The 16593-nt window shown below is 42.3% G+C and overlaps 1 protein-coding gene across 1 annotated transcript in view; it reads right to left on the bottom strand.

The window, feature by feature from the left end:
- Positions 1 to 8927: 8927 nt before the first annotated feature.
- notch1b (notch receptor 1b) overlaps positions 8928 to 16593 on the bottom strand; it is an 89590-nt gene continuing 81924 nt past the window's right edge. Inside the window, exons 31-34 of the mRNA XM_060907060.1 lie at positions 14361 to 14659; positions 13086 to 13233; positions 12826 to 12923; positions 8928 to 12025 (exon numbers count right to left, since the gene is read on the bottom strand). Of these exons, the coding sequence (XP_060763043.1) occupies positions 10703 to 12025; positions 12826 to 12923; positions 13086 to 13233; positions 14361 to 14659 (1868 nt within the window). The 3' untranslated portion in view covers positions 8928 to 10702. The remainder of the gene's footprint in view (positions 12026 to 12825; positions 12924 to 13085; positions 13234 to 14360; positions 14660 to 16593) is intronic.

The following is a 16593-nucleotide window of genomic DNA, read 5'->3' on the forward strand; positions in this document are numbered from 1 at the left end:
TTCATCCACTTCAGATTAATTGCTGTTAATAAATGTCTTAAAGTGATCCATTCATTATCTCTAGCCACTTATCCTGTTCTACAGGGTCGCAGGCAAGCTGGAGCCTATCCCAGCTGACTACGGGCGAAAGGCGGGGTACACCCTGGACAAGTCGCCAGGTCATCACAGGGCTGACACATAGACACAGACAACCATTCACACTCACATTCACACCTACGGTCAATTTAGAGCCACCAATTAGCCTAACCTGCATGTCTTTGGACTGTGGGAGAAACCGGAGGAAACCCACACAGACAACATACAAACTCCACACAGAAAGGCCCTCGCCGGCCGCTGGGCTCGAACCCAGGACTTTCTTGCTGTGAGGCGACACTACACCACCGTCTTAAAGTGGTGGTGGATTATTATTACTATTTTTTAAAAATAATTTATGTGGAATCAAGCACAACAGTACCACCAGTGGAAAATCCACAGAATGGTATGAAGTGGCGATGGGGCTGATTTCTTTCTAGCTTAGACTGACTGTAGATTCATGCAGGCTTTCAGTGACAGAGGTGTAAAGAAATTAAACAAAGTGAAATACTCCCTAGATTTTGATTTGCATTTGGGCTAATATACTTCAGTCCATGTCACTAACACACCCTGAGCATATCATAAGCAGAAAGTGTAGGTGAAACCCATTCATGGGGGAACATTAATGAAGTAGATTATTTAGTCTATCATTCTTTTCCCTACAGGGCGGCACAGTGGTGTAGTGGTTAGCGCTGTCGCCTCACAGCAAGAAGGTCCGGGTTCGAGCCCAACGGCCGGCGAGGGCCTTTCTGTGGGGAGTTTGCATGTTCTCCCCGTGTCCACGTGGGTTTCCTCCGGGTGCTCCAGTTTCTCCCACAGTCCAAAGACATGCAGGTTAGGTTAACTGGTGACTCTAAATTGACCGTAGGTGTGAATGTGAGTGTGAATGGTTGTCTGTGTCTATGTGTCAGCCCTGTGATGACCTGGCGACTTGTCCAGGGTGTACCCCGCCTTTCGCCCGTAGTCAGCTGGGATAGGCTCCTGCGACCCTGTAGAACAGGATAAAGCGGCTAGAGATAATGAGATGAGATAATAATAATAATCCATCCATCCATTTTCTTCTGCTTATCCAAAGTTAGGTTGCAGTAGCAGCAGGCTAAGCAGGGTATTCCAGGCATCTCTCTCCCCAGCAACACTTTCCAGTTCCTCCTGGGGGAGCTCAAGGTGCTCCCCGGCTAGATGAGATACATAACCACCTCAGCTGACTCCTTTCGACATGAAGGAGCAGCGGCTCTACTCTGAGCTCCCTCCGTATGTCTGAGCTCCTCACCCTATCTCTAAGTGTGAGCCCAACCACCCTTTGGAGAAAGCTCATTTCAACCGTCTGTATCCGCAATCTTATCCTTTCAGTCACTACCCTAATAATAATAATAATAATAAGTAGAAGTAATAGTAGTAGTAGTAGTATCATGGATGTAGCTGCCTGGTTCTCTTTAAGTTAGTGTCTGTGTGTAATACTTTGCCTATCAGGATCTCATGATCTAGCCTACTGCATTGCTCAGCCCTAATTGTTTCACTGTTACGCTGTTGATAGATATTCCATTTTAGTCTGCCCATATGTTATGCTGTCACTGAAAACTTGGGCCTTAATATAAAAAAAATATGTATGTAACACATATTGTTTATCTAATTAACATGTAAAAATCTGAGTATCAGGGCACATAATAATAATAATAATAATAATAATAATAATAATAGTTTTGATGCTTACAACCAGAAACAAAAGTCAAAACAGATCTCCACACAATGCCCACTTTATTTGAATTATTCATATGATAGTAAGATGAAGTAATATAGGGAAGTTGAGCTGAACCTACACAATCTTTGGGTTCTATTTACATAAACAGCAACGTACAGTAAATGAGAAGGAACAAACTATTAGTCTATTCTGCAAAATTTATAAATGTATAAATGTCTCACCTTATACTGTGCTTTATCCTACACTATCCAGAAATATTGGGATATTCTTTAGATGGAGAAATATTAAAGTTTATATACTCTATGTAAAATTGGTTCTGTGACTAAATGGAGGACTCCCAGGATAAAACAAAATTCAGGAACAAATTTAAATCACCGTGAGTCAAAATTGTATTTTTTTTTTTAAAACTGTGCTTGCTTAAGCACAAACCTACATGCATGTCCTGTGCTCACTCTAGGACCCAAATTGTTTTAGCGAAAAGTGCTAAAGACTCAAATTTTTCTTTAGCAATTTGCAATTTCGCTTAGCAAGAAATGCTAAAAGAACAATTTTCTTTTTAGCAAAGTAATTTTTTTTTAGCAAGATATGTTATACTTCTAAATGTTTCTTGCACTGACATAATATTGAAAAATGAATTGTTATTGTAGTTTGTTGGTGTTTCAATAGTGTTTGCAAGCTTGTTTCCTGCCTTTGTCTTTCCATGTTCTTGATTTATGTTCATAGCATGCTTATTTATTCTTGAATCCTCTTATTTTGATCATTTCATCAACTGTATATATGTAATGAAATTGTGTGTTTAATTTAACCCGCTTAATCTGGTTTACGGAGTCCATATTTTTCATTATAATTATATCTAACATCTGGTGTGATGTGCTTTGCATTCTTTGCTATCTATGCACCTTTTAGCCCTTAGTCACCCTCTGTAGTATGCTGACTGGCCTGTGTGGGTATGCGTGTGTGTGTATAATTGGGATCCATGTGTGTGTGTGTGTGTGTGTGTGTTTAGGGGGAGGGGGGTGTCTTTATGGGTAGGATGAAGGGAGCTCAGGGAGTTAAAATCAATGGTTGTTTCTTATAAATTAATCTCATAACCCAAATATAATGATATTCACCATTAATTTCTCAAATGAAACACTTGCAGTCAAAACTTTGAACCATGTGCGTCAAAACGCTCTGAAAACAAGGTACACTTGGTCGATATATCCTGGTTCATCTGTGAGTTCTTCCAAAGTTCTGTCAGGGTTGACATTATGTAGAAAATACGTCTTTAGAATGTTATATCGTGTTTTTATCCCTAACTGAGAAAGCTAACAGAATATTCTAATATGTTATCTCACTTTTTAGATAAGTTTTTGTCATACGTAAAGTCGGATAATTTATTTTAAACAAACCTCGCTATAATCTTGTTCACTAATGAGCGGGAATTGGCGACATTATCAGCGCAACTCGGAAATCGATCATTTTATATGTAAGGTCCGATGCTATTGGAAGACGTAATTTGCGGTCAACCAATAAGAAGCTTCAAAACTCGGGGGCGTTGGTTATAAATCAAAACATCAAAGATGGACACGAAAGGCAGGGCCTGAATTTCATTTTTCAGAATGAGGGGGAATTCCCTAGTCTGGCTAACGCGACTTCAAAGCTCTGCGAGCATTTGGTCTGGCAAAGATATTAAGCCCAACCGTTTCCCAAAGTGCGTGTTTGACCCGCCTCCCTGAAATGCCTCAGTTTGCTACTGGTCGAAGCCAGAAAAGGCTGTGACGAAGCTTAAACCAATCACATCACTCTTTCCTCTGACGTATGTGACGCGACGGGGCTAACTGGTAGATTAAACTCTTACCGAAGTCGGTCGGGAGCAAGGCGAAAACGTCCTTCCTTTCAATAAATACCTCCAGGGCTGCTCTTTGCTCTGTTTTCAATGAGAACTTGCTCCATGTTCGTAATGTTTCTAGTGAATGAAGCGCTTCCGGCATAGATTCTGTTAACAATCTATGGCTTCCGGTTGCAGTTCTACTACGTCACTGCCTTGAACACGCCTCTACCCAGGGCCGTTGGAGATGCTCAAAGCTGATTGGCTCCCGATTTTTCGGGAGCTTGGAAGAGCTGTAGATAGCTTGCCTGGCCAGACTAAGCTCGCAACAGGCCCTCGTGTTGCGTCACGCTTAGGATGGGCGGGCCCAGGCTAGGAATTCCCCCCCTCAGTGACTCAAATGGGGGGGATTTACACAGTTTGGGGGGGATTTATACAGTTTGTGGGGAACGCTACTTGTGGGCTTAAATAGCTTAGGTCTTTACCTTCTGCCACTACTCAGATTGAAGATCTCTACAGTATGTAACCTTTTGTCACCATTTGAGGTATCCTTTTTAGTAGACTTTTCATTTTGATATCTCCAAATTTGGATAGCACTGTCAGACAAAGGCCGGGTGGATAAATGTAAGTATTATTCCCACCAGCCGTCTAAGATATGGACTGTTCAGTTTCGGGTGGAGGGTAGAAAACCACCACAAAATGAAAGAGATCCTTTACAGCATGACATTGCTGACTGACTGTATTATGCCATCAAACACCAATAGCCTTTTTCTAGCAGTGCGAGTAAGGCTCTAGGAAGAGTTTGGAAGGTTGTGTGCCTTTTAGTTAAGCTAATTTTACAACCTCCTTAGTGTTGCTTTACACAGCTGCTTCTTCCTCATCTTCATGCACTATTCTTTAAGTGTCACTGCTTCGTTTAATTATAAAAAAGAAAAAAATCAGTCTGTTCTTAATAGCACTCAATGAATTTATTGACACAACAAGTCTAACTTAAAAGAACTTAAACCAGTCTGCTGACTTTTCAGGATTCTCTTAACTATGTTTGTGGTATTTGTCTCTTCTTTTAGTGACCATCTCTTTAATCAGTGACCTTTGTTTTTTCCTTTTTTATAACATTTTTATATCATCTTTTTTATCAACTTTTATATCATTTTTCTATTCTCATGTTTGATCTGATCATCCCTGTCCTCTGTTTAATGTCTACAGTTAAAATAAGAAAACACTATCAAACTGTTCTTAACACTGAATGCATTTACAAACTTTGTTTCAGTCCACATATAGAACAGGACAACAGTCTTTGTTGACTTTTCAGGATTCTCTTATACCATATAGCCCTGTCTCCTGTGTCATATGCCAGAAAAAAATCAAATTGTTCTCAACACTGAACAATTCATCTTTGCTGAGTGCAGGATTCTTGTATATATGTAGTCTTTCCTACTCTTTCTCCTAGTGGTCATCCCTTTTGTCAGCATCAGTGTCCTTTGCTTTTCCTTGTAAATACTTTTTTCTTATAGCCATGCTCTGATCTAATCCCCTTCGCAACATCGACGTTAATGTTAGCTGTCTCGTCCTGTGTATTCTCAACGGTATCACTCACACTGCTATTACCACCATCGGATTCATGAGTTTTCCTCTTAGCAGGGGAAACTTCTGCCACTGCACTTGTACATTTTAGCCAGCGGTCCATGTGTTTTACAGCGAAAGTCCGAGAGAGAAAGAGTGCGCACGCTGTATCTGTGTGTGTGTGAACTGTCTGTGTCTGCTGTTTTTTTTCTGAGTAGGCTACGGGGGGAGAGGGGGTCAGTCAGTAAAAGGAGGGCTCAATTCAAGTAACCTTGAGAACAGAAGGTAGTCGCGCATTCACACTGATCCATTATTAGATTGACGTTGTCAGGTAATACAGTAATGTGTGCGGGAATCTCTCGCATTAGAATCGTTAAAGGTGCGGGAATTTAAAAAAACATGCGCGATACCCGCAATCCGGCGCCCAAATTCAGGCCCTGAAAGGTACTGTTTATCTTGAGAAATTGCAATTGTTTGATGGATTTTGCTTAAACTTTAAATGACTTTCGCATAAAATGCGAATACAGATGATTTTCTTTTCGCAAATTGGAATAAAACTTCGCAATTTGCGGACGTGCGAGCGGCTAGCGTGAGCCCAGATGTCCCATGCCATCCAAGCATGTCATGCAATAAGGCAGTGCGTCATGCAGAAAGACAAGCTCTAGGGTGATATGGTTTTCTCCCACCTTCTCAGAAATGTACCCATAGGTGGACTGCGTTCCCAGGACAAGCTCTGGATATGACGCAACCCTGACGGTGAAAGAAAATGAATGTTTTAGAGTTTTTGTCTGTTGGTGTTGGGTTTTGGTTTTGTCTTTCGTTTTTCCTTTCCTAGAAAAACTGTAGTTTCCCTGTAAACAAATATGGACCATGAGAGTGAGTATAAATAATGTCACATGCTATGACAATGGGATGTCTGATTGGTATATTTTACAGTGATGTTTCAGACTGGTTACCTTTGAAATGATACTCACTGGCCACTTTATTAGGTATACCCATACGTCTGGTGTTTTATGCAGTTCTCTAATCAGCCAGTCCCTTGACAGCAGCACAGTGCATAAAATCATGCAGATACAGATCAAGAGCTTCAGTTAATGCTCACTTCAAACATCAGAATGGGAAAAACTATGATCTCTGTGGGCGGCACGGTGGTGTAGTGGTTAGCACTGTCGCCTCACGGTCCGGGTTCGAGCCCCGTGGCCGGCGAGGGCCTTTCTGTATGGAGTTTGCATGTTCTCCCCGTGTCTGCGTGGGTTTCCTCCGGGTGCTCCGGTTTCCCCCACAGTCCAAAGACATGCAGGTTAGGTTAACTGGTGACTCTAAATTGACTGTAGGTGTGAATGTGAGTGTGAATGGTTGTCTGTGTCTATGTGTCAGCCCTGTGATGACCTGGCGACTTGTCCAGGGTGTACCCCGCCTTTCGCCCGTAGTCAGCTGGGATAGGCTCCAGCTTGCCTGCGACCCTGTAGAAGGATAAAGCGGCTAGAGATAATGAGATGAGATGAGATGAGATGATCTCTGTGACTTTCACTGTGGCATGGGTGTTGGTGCCCAATAGACTGGTTTGAGGATTTCAGAAACTGCTGATCTCCTGGGGGTTTTACACACAACAGTCTCCAGAGTTTACACAGAATGGTGCAGAAAAAAAATACAAAAAACAATGAGTGAACGACAGTTCTGTGGGTGGAAGCACCTTGTTGATAAGAGAGGTCAGATGAAAATGGTCAGATTGGTTTGAGCTGCCAGGAAGGATATAGCAACTCTTTACAACAGAAAAGTGAGCAGAAAAGCATCTCATTGTGCAACAGCAGAAGACCACATTGGGTTCCAGTCCTGCCAGCCAAGAATAGGAATCTTAGACTCAAGAATATGTTCCTATTAAAGTGGCCTGTGACTGTATATATATTTTAACTTAAGTTTTCTTACCCCTTAATCCAATTATTTAAAAAAAAAACAAACAGCAGATGAATATATTTGAGTTTAAGTGAGGGAAATTTTGGCAATGAGTTAGCAAATTCCTTGTACATTTTCTATCCATTCCTTGTACATTTTATTTGTACAACACTTGTTATTACCTGTTACCAGCCACTCAACTACTGGATATAATAAACATATAAACTCCACCTTGTATTTTCCACTATTTCATCTGTCCCTGTATCTGGTTTAAGGGCAGATAAGCACGATCATCAGAAGGAGAGAGGAAGGTGATACCAGTGTTCCCATTTTATAAGAATGCATTTGACAATATCCATCCATTATCTGTAGCCGTTTATTCTGTTCTACAGGGTCGCAGGCAAGCTGGAGTCTACCCCAGCTGACTACGGGCGAAAGGCGGGGTACACCCTGGACAAGTTGCCAGGTCATCACAGGGCTGACACATAGACACAGACAACCATTCACACTCACATTCACACCTACGGTCAATTTAGAGCCACCAATTAGCCTAACCTGCATGTCTTTGGACTGTGGGGGAAACCGGAACGCCCGGAGGAAACCCATGCGGACACGGGGAGAACATGCAAACTCCACACAGAAAGGCCCTCGCCGGCCACGGGGCTTGAACCCGGACCTTCTTGCCAGAAACAATATCACATATGTATAAATTATTCAAAACAAAACATTACAATATTTCACGGCGGCACGGTGGTGTAGTGGTTAGCGCTGTCACCTCACAGCAAGAAGGTCCTGGGTTCGAGCCCCGTGGCCGGCGAGGGCCTTTCTGTGCGGAGTTTGCATGTTCTCCCCGTGTCCACGTGGGTTTCCTCCGGGTGCTCCGGTTTCCCCCACAGTCCAAAGACATGCAGGTTAGGTTAACTGGTGACTCTAAATTGACCGTAGGTGTGAATGTGAGTGTGAATGTTTGTCTGTGTCTATGTGTCAGCCCTGTGATGACCTGGCGACTTGTCCAGGGTGTACCCCGCCTTTCGCCCGTAGTCAGCTGGGATAGGCTCCAGCTTGCCTGCGACCCTGTAGAAGGATAAAGCAGCTAGAGATAATGAGATGAGATGAGACAATATTTCACCAAAAGAATTGATATAGTGAAGCTATTTCTTTAGGCTTCGTAATGATGCGTATACTGTATATATGGGAATGTTTAGAATCAGAGTCCTTCAATCAGATTACTCCCAGTCCTAAAATTAAAGTCTTCAAACGTCCAAACAGATATTCAGTGAAGATTTGTTGCTGACGATTTAATTTGAATCTGCAGACTGCAAACCCGTTGAGTTAGAGTAGGAATATAAATGGGATAAAATGCTTGATGACAGTGAGAATTATCTGTGGCACACCAGTGAATATGAAGAAATGAGTCTTCACTCGGGTGGTGTAGTGGTTAGCACTGTCACCTCACAGAAAGAAGGTTCTGGGTTCGAGACCAGTGGCCAACAGGGGTCTTTTTGTGTGGAGGTTGCATGTTCTCCCCGTGTCCGCATGGGTTTCCTCCGGGCGCTCCGGTTTCCTTCACAGTCCAAAGACATGCAGGTTAGGCTAATCGGTGGCTCTAAATTGACTGTAGGTGTGAATGCGAGTGTGAATGGTTGCTTGTCTCTGTGTCAGCCCTGTGATGATCTGGCGACTTGTCTTGTCCAGGGTGTACCCCGCCTCTCGCCCACAGTCAGCTGGAATAGGCTCCAGTTTGCCCACGACCCTGCACAGGATAAGTGTTTATGGATAATGGATGGATGGAGTCTTCACTCAAATGATCATGGAAAGAAAGAACCGTCATTTTAACAACATGGTGCAAAGCGGTACACATTCCAATGAATGACACCAGACATGCTGAAATCTGATACAAATGTGTGTCATTTATTATTTCAAGAAGAACATTTACAGATTGACAGTAGAATGAACAGAAAATATACTTTATGTAAACTATGAGTTAGGCATTTAAAATTTTTTTTTTTACAAATATTACATATTCAAAGCTGTCGACTTATGACTTATAATCTTATTTGAGGGCTCAAAATGCATATATAATATCATACCACCATATCATTCTATCCTTTTTCAAAAAAAAAATCCAAATGTTATCAATTTTGCAACTAATGGTCAATAGACAGAACATATTTAGTTTTCTAATTGTTCATTTTTATCAATATATGTGATGTAAAATAGAATCTAATCATTTGTACACATTTCTTATATCACCTCTAGCTCTGTGATACTGAGCGAAATATATGGGCTCTTTCTACGAGAGAAAACAAAGAGCTATTGATCCAACGTTTCAAATTTCAGTGATATATGTATAAGACTTAAGATTTCTGAAACAAAATCCCGTTCACGTGAACCATGTCCGATCGGTCTATTTACAGTAGCCATAGGCTCCAACATTACATACCATAGAAGAAGCAAAGACAGGCTCACAGGCTTGTCCACACAACCCCTTACATTTTTGGCCACTTGACCAGTTCAGTAAAACTGAAAGGGAGGGGGAAATACAGAGCACTTTAAACTGCAAACGGTATTACATCACACCAACACCGAATAAGGAGTCCAAACCCTCACTTTCACACCCACCCTTATCGTGGAAGTTTTATACCTCTGCGTTTCGCAGGTAATTTGTTGTTGGTCAGGTTCAATGCCCGAACTGATAAATCACATCAGTTTTTCATTGGCTAATCAGACACAAGGTACGCCACCACTCTTGCTGGAGCCGTTGGGGGTTAGGTGCCTTGCTCAAGGGCACTTAAGCCAGTCCTGCTGGTCTAAGGAATCGAACCAGCAACCTTTTGGTCCCAAAGCTGTTTCTCTAACCATTGCAGGTAATTTACTCTAAGGAAAATAAAAAAAAACTCAGAAATCGACTGTACAAATGTGCTGAAGTAAGCATGAGGAACTACTACTTGAATAGACACAGTACACTTATTTGAGAAGAAATTTGACAACATGACCAAGAACAACTCGGACGGCTGATTTTCAGACACCGATTAGGACCTGTTCTACACCAAAGACTTGAGTGGTCAACCCCTATTGGCTGTCAAGGCAAAAATATACAGGCATGAAAAACCTCACTGTTCTTCTTCTTGTTCTGGTGATGATAGACGAGCAGCTCCTGTGATTGTTAAAATAAAAATAAAATTTACTCATCTGCTGTAATACTGAGAACTTCATTTAAAAAAGAATGCTCCATAAAATGCCCTTACACACGTGATTTACAAAATGACACAATCGTGTAGAAAAAAAAGACAAAATAAAAGTGAAAGCAATTTGACTACAAAAAATAAAGGCAAATAAATACCCAGTGTATTTTTTAGTGAAAATACAAAATATTACAAAAATAAACAAACAAACAAATAAACAAAAAATAAAATAAAATAAAATGGTACTTATTTTACTCATCAGACTCTTCATCTGGCAGTGACCTAATTTCAACTCCAACTCATCAGGCAGGTGAGAAAAAGTATAAATAACAATACATTAATAAATAAAAAATGTGGTTAGTACAAAAGACATAGAAAAGATGTTTCATTTAAATTGGATTACTGCTTGTTTATATTTTACAAAGAGTACTCTTAAAAAAAAAAAAAAGAACAGTCCTTCATCCCCTAGATGGAACTGGTTCACTTAAACTGCTCTGGAATGTGTGAGATTTGGGAGTGCATGCTTGTGGGTGGGCTGGAGATGCCCTCAGACCAGTCAGACATGTTGGAGTGGGGCGAAGAGCTGGACCATTGGTCAGGTGAGCCAGGTGATGGTGTAAGGAAAGGATGATCAGGCACCTGAAGCTGGTGGTTGGGTGTGTTGGTGTCCATGCCACCCGAATAGCTGTGCTGTGAAGGGGGCGTGAGGAACTGCGTGCTGGCCATGCCGGGAGCAAGCGTCTGAGCATTGAGGAGCTGTGTCTCCTGAGGGAGGATTGTGTGGATGGGGACGCTGCTCCCTGTGCTTTGCTGTTGCTCGTTGCTGATGAAGTTTTGGCTGCTGCTCAGGTTTTGATTTGGGTTTGAGTTCTGGTGCTGAAGCTGGATGTTGGGTTGCTGCTGCAGGTTGGATTGCATTTGCTGGGGCTGTAGGATGTGTGGCTGTGCGGCGAGGTGGGCATTAGTCAAACCCTGGTAGTTCATCATTTGTGGCAGCGCGTTGGCAGGAACACCGTTGTGAAGTGACGTCATCAAAGTGTGCTGGTTGGGTTGGCAAATGCCACCCTGGCCCGGGATGTTCCTCATGGCTCCAAACTGACCCTGCTGACTCAGGCTAGTGTGCATCCTGTTCAGCCAATCACACTGACCATTCATAGCTGCTGAGCCATTTGATCCACCTACTGGCAAGTGTGTTAGACGTGGAGGCAAGGGATCAAACTGCAAGCGTGCCAGCTCCTGCTTACCAGCCATGCTCAGGTGGTTAACTCCCACATGACCATCGGGAACAGCCTGCAGGTGGTTTAGTGGCACAGAGGTAGACTGCTGGAAGGGCGAGGGCATCAGAGGCGGCGAGGCAACATCTGAAATGTAGCCGTGAGGCGACTCGAGGGAATCAACAGGCGAGAGCACAGCTGAACTGTCTAACAAGCTCCCTTTACCATCCTGCGGCTTCTTTTTCTTGGCCTTCAGGTCTTTAGCATCCTTGCATGCGATGCCCTTGGCACCAGGCTTTCTGGCTTTCTTGCCCTGGATGGAGGACTTCATGCCATTCAGGTAGGCATTGGGCGAGCACAGAGGAGGTGAGAGTGTGGAACTCATGGGAGCGCTGGGCATAGGTGGGCTGCGCACCAGGTTGTACTCATCCATGAGGCGCACAATGTCATGGTGCATGCGTTCCTGAGCAATGTCACGTGGCAGCCGGTCCATGTGGTCAGTGATCTCGCGGTTGGCGAAGTGGTCCAGCAGCACTTTGGCTGTCTCATAGCTACCTTCCCTGGCTGCCAGAAACAGAGGCGTTTCTTCCTGTAGTGTGAGAGGAACTCATGTTAAGACAACCTCACCATTTACTTCCTATTTACACTGATGTGCAGTCTTAATGCGCTTACACTACCGTTCAAAAGTTTGGGGTCACTTTGAAATGTCCTTATTTTTGAAAGAAAAGCACTGTTCTTTTCAATGAAGATCACTTTAAACTAATCAGAAATACACTCTATACATTGCTAATGTGGTAAATGACTATTCTAGCTAAATTCTACTAAATGTCTAGTTTTGGGTGCAATATCTCCATAGGTGTATAGAGGCCCATTTCCAGCAACTCTCACTCCAGTGTTCTAATGGTACAATGTGTTTGCTCATTGCCTCAGAAGGCTAATGGATGATTAGAAAACCCTTGTACAATCATGTTAGCACAGCTGAAAACAGTTGAGCTCTTTAGAGAAGCTATAAAACTGACCTTCCTTTGAGCAGATTGAGTTTCTGGAGCATCACATTTGTGGGGTCGATTAAATGCTCAACATGGCCAGAAAAATGTCTTGACTATATTTTCTATTCATTTTACAACTTATGGTGGGAAATAAAAGTGTGACTTTTCATGGAAAACACAAAATTGTCTGGGTGACCCCAAACTTTTGAACGGTAGTGTATCTCCACTTAGTAAATAATGCAAATACTTCGTTAAGTGATTAGAACTATACTTCAGCGCCTTCGTAGTAGCAACTGGCACTTTGTTTAATTATGGATTTGCAGCTTCAATACAGTTTAAAAAGACATGGATTACTATTAACTCTATACATTGTAGTGCATTTATCTAAAATTTGTTGCACCTTGTTGTTCTGCATGTCTTTATTGGCTCCATTCTTAAGCAGTACCACAGCTGCATCCACATTGTTCACAGCAGCAGCCCAGTGCAGTGCGGATTTTCCTGGTGCATGAAGATATAAACAAATCTTAATCTCTTTTCTTAACATTTCAGGGTTCTCACTCAGCAAGCACAATGGTGAGAGAAAAAAAAACACACACTCAGTCTGAGCAGAGCTGACCTCTTTTACACAGCGATGGTGATAAGAATGTCATTAAGCATTACCAAAGTCATCGATGGCATTGATGTCAGCGTGGCAGTTGATTAGTTCCTCCACCATGCCTTCTACGGCTAGTCTGGCTGCTAGGATCAGAGGAGTAGTGCCATCATGCATGCGGGCATCGAGATCTGTAGCACGGTTCCGTATCAAAATCTGCAACAAGGATTTATTAGTAGAAATGAAATTAAGATGAAATCAAAATGGGGACAAATGTTTCAACAAAGATGATCAGTCAGAATAACTAGCTGATTTGCTTCCTTTTAAGGGGCAAGTGGAACAAAATGCCCCCACTGCATAACGGAGCAACTGGTTTTGCCGTTTAATTTATGACCCAGCTCTAGGTTTCAGTTTCAGAAATACCTGTTAACCGCCACTTTTATAACAACAAGCTGTTTGGAGGAGGTACAAAAGGTTGCATCCGAATACCAAAAACAAAACTCATTGTACATGTTTACGGTAAATGAGACCTAAATCAAATGTTTTGGTCATGTACACAATCAGCATGTTTGCTGTCAAAAGAGGACAGCGTACAACACTTGATAATGACTGTACAATATGGAGGTGGATCATTAATGCTTTGGGGCTGTTTTATGGCTCTGGTGAAGATTGTTAGCATCATGATGTCTGCTCAGTACCAGGATATTTCCAGACCAGAGCCTGATTGCCTCTGCCAGGAGGTTTAGACTTAACCATAGATAGAGTTCATAAGTCAAACCTACACTACTGTTCAAAAGTTTGGGGTCGCTTTGAAATGTCCGTATTTTTGAAAGAAAAGCACTGTTCTTTTCAATGAAGATCACTTTAAACTAATCAGAAATCCACTCTATACATTGCTAATGTGGTAAATGACTATTCTAGCTGCAAATGTCTGGTTTTTGGTGCAATATCTCCATAGGTGTATAGAGGCCCATTTCCAGCAACTCTCACTCCAGTGTTCTAATGGTACAATGTGTTTGCTCATTGCCTCAGAAGGCTAATGGATGATTAGAAAACCCTTGTACAATCATGTTAGCACAGCTGAAAACAGTTGAGCTCTTTAGAGAAGCTATAAAACTGACCTTCCTTTGAGCAGATTGAGTTTCTGGAGCATCACATTTGTGGGGTCGATTAAATGCTCAAAATGGCCAGAAAAAGGTCTTGACTATATTTTCTATTCGTTTTACAACTTATGGCGGTAAATAAAAGTGTGACTTTTCATGGAAAACACAAAATTGTCTGGGTGACCCCAAACTTTTGAACGGTAGTGTACTTTCAAATTCAACACAGAAATGATCACACACCTGGAAGACCCCTTGTGCATCTGAAGCCACAGCAGCATGCAGTGGAGTTCGGCCCATGTTGTCTTGGATGTTGGCATCTGCGCTGGCCTCCAGCAGTCTCTTAGCAGCATCAGAGCGGGCATAGCGGGCAGCCAGGTGCAGGGCAGTCTCACCTGTGCGGTCCGTTTGATTGTGCAAGTTAGCACCCTGGTAGATGAAGTCATTTATGACATTAGCAGAGGCGTCCTCCTCTTCCTCGCTGTTGCCAGTTTCCAAGCCTCCTCCACTACAGGAGGCGATCATTAAAGGAGTGAATCCATCTTTACACGGGAGAAAGAGAACAAGGAAGAAACTACGCATCAGTATCAACCCAACCTGTGCCATCAAATCATTGTCTGAACATTATAGTTTTAAGATTAGTATGTATGTCAAGTTTCCTGGGTGTTTGGCAAACATTTTTACGTAACATTATGTAAACATTCCTACAATATTACGCTGACATTTTTAAACTATGGTGACCCAAACCGAAAAATGTGTTTTGAAAACAGGGAATGTTATTTATGAAATGTCACAACCCAACCAGCGGAAGACTAACTTAATATTCTAACGCTAATATTCTCTGTTTAATTCAGTGACCATACAGAACAGCAATGACAGTTCACCAATCTAAGCTGAGTAACAGATAGCACCACGATACCAAGCTCAAACAAAGTCAAAGAGAAATATTACCAAAACCCTCACTCATGTCCTCAGCTAACAGTGAGATATAAGAACCTCTAAGAGGCAGTCTGAGGGCATAGCCTACTCCCATCATTCTTCAAAGTGACGGAAAGATTACGCCACAGTAACAAACAAATCGAAAGCGGATTTCACGTGTTTGCCTCTGCCAATCATCCCCAGATCTCTCAGATAACGGATTCTAATCAAGCGCTCGTTTTTTTTTTTTTTTTCCTTTTTCCCTGCTGAGCTTAAGGGAGTGGGCTAGGCTTTTGAAAACTTCATGGCTGGTATAAGTGAGCATTATCATCTCTAAGAAGAGGCTTGACACATTGTCTTCAACAGGGCCTTCTTTTCTTCAAAAGAACAGCTATTCCCAGATCTATCCTGATTTTGTCAATTCTAGCACATTGATTTAAAGAGTAAAGAGGGGGAAGAAAAAAAAAAGAAAAGATGCTTGCAAAATGCCCACGGACTTTAATTTTTCATCATTCTTTCAGGATTTTTGATGGGGTTTTTATTGAAACAAATAGTGAGTTTGATCGAGTTTCTGTTTAATTGGCACGTGTAAAGAGATACCAGGCATCATGAAGGGAGCGAGGGGTTTTCTTGAGCACACTCCCCAAGGTTTAGAGCTTTCAGTGAGTCTTTGAAGTTGATCTCTCCTCCCAATGGGCCCTGTATATTAAAGCCACTGTGATTGATTTTTTAAGAATGCTTCGGTCTTAAAAACTGTCTTTTTATATCCTGATAGCAGCACTAAAATAGCTACTCTGAGAAAACATCCCTGTGATCAGCAAATGAAAATTTCAACACGACCAGTTGCATTATCCAATCAGGCAACTGTTTTACAAGGACGCCGTTCTCTCGGCCTATCAGGAAGCAAACAGCTGGCTTGAAGGAGCAGGAGATAATGAGGATGCCAACAAACGAGGATGGGCTTACACGACAAAACAGCTTAGGAAAATAAAGCGTTCAAAAAAAAGGAGCATACAAGCATGGGCGCCGCCAGGGGGGGAAAGGTTAGAACAATTCTAGGGGCCCAGCACTGCCATGGGGCCCTTTAAGGGGCTGATAATATGCTTTTAATGATTTTAATAAGACTTTTGAAATAACAACTATGCAATATTCCATCTGGTAAAATGAGCTAATTGAACAAGGTTGTCTATTTCTTGAGTTCTTCAACATATTGTCATTTAACCCTCCCCCTTTTGCGAAATGGTACGGTCCAGTTCTGGTAGAAGCGCGATGCGTTAAATCTGTGTGCTGATCAGTGCAACGCTACTTGCTGCTGTGTCGCGGTGCAGCAGCCAGCCAGCCAGCAGTGGAGTGCGTACAGTCCATGATCGCTAAATATGAAGAGTGGCTGGCAAAAACGTAAAGAAAGGCAGCTGAAAGCTGAGAGGGACCGGAGAGGCAGGCAACTGGTCACTCAGTTTTTCCCAAAGAAAGGTAGCTAATCGCTCACATGTGTGTTCAAAATATTAGCGAATGGTAAATGAACAGTATGAACGTGGTTGGATTAGCCTATCAAGAG

Source organism: Neoarius graeffei, chromosome 24, assembly GCF_027579695.1.
Source record: "Neoarius graeffei isolate fNeoGra1 chromosome 24, fNeoGra1.pri, whole genome shotgun sequence".
Taxonomy (NCBI): Eukaryota; Metazoa; Chordata; class Actinopteri; order Siluriformes; family Ariidae; genus Neoarius; species Neoarius graeffei.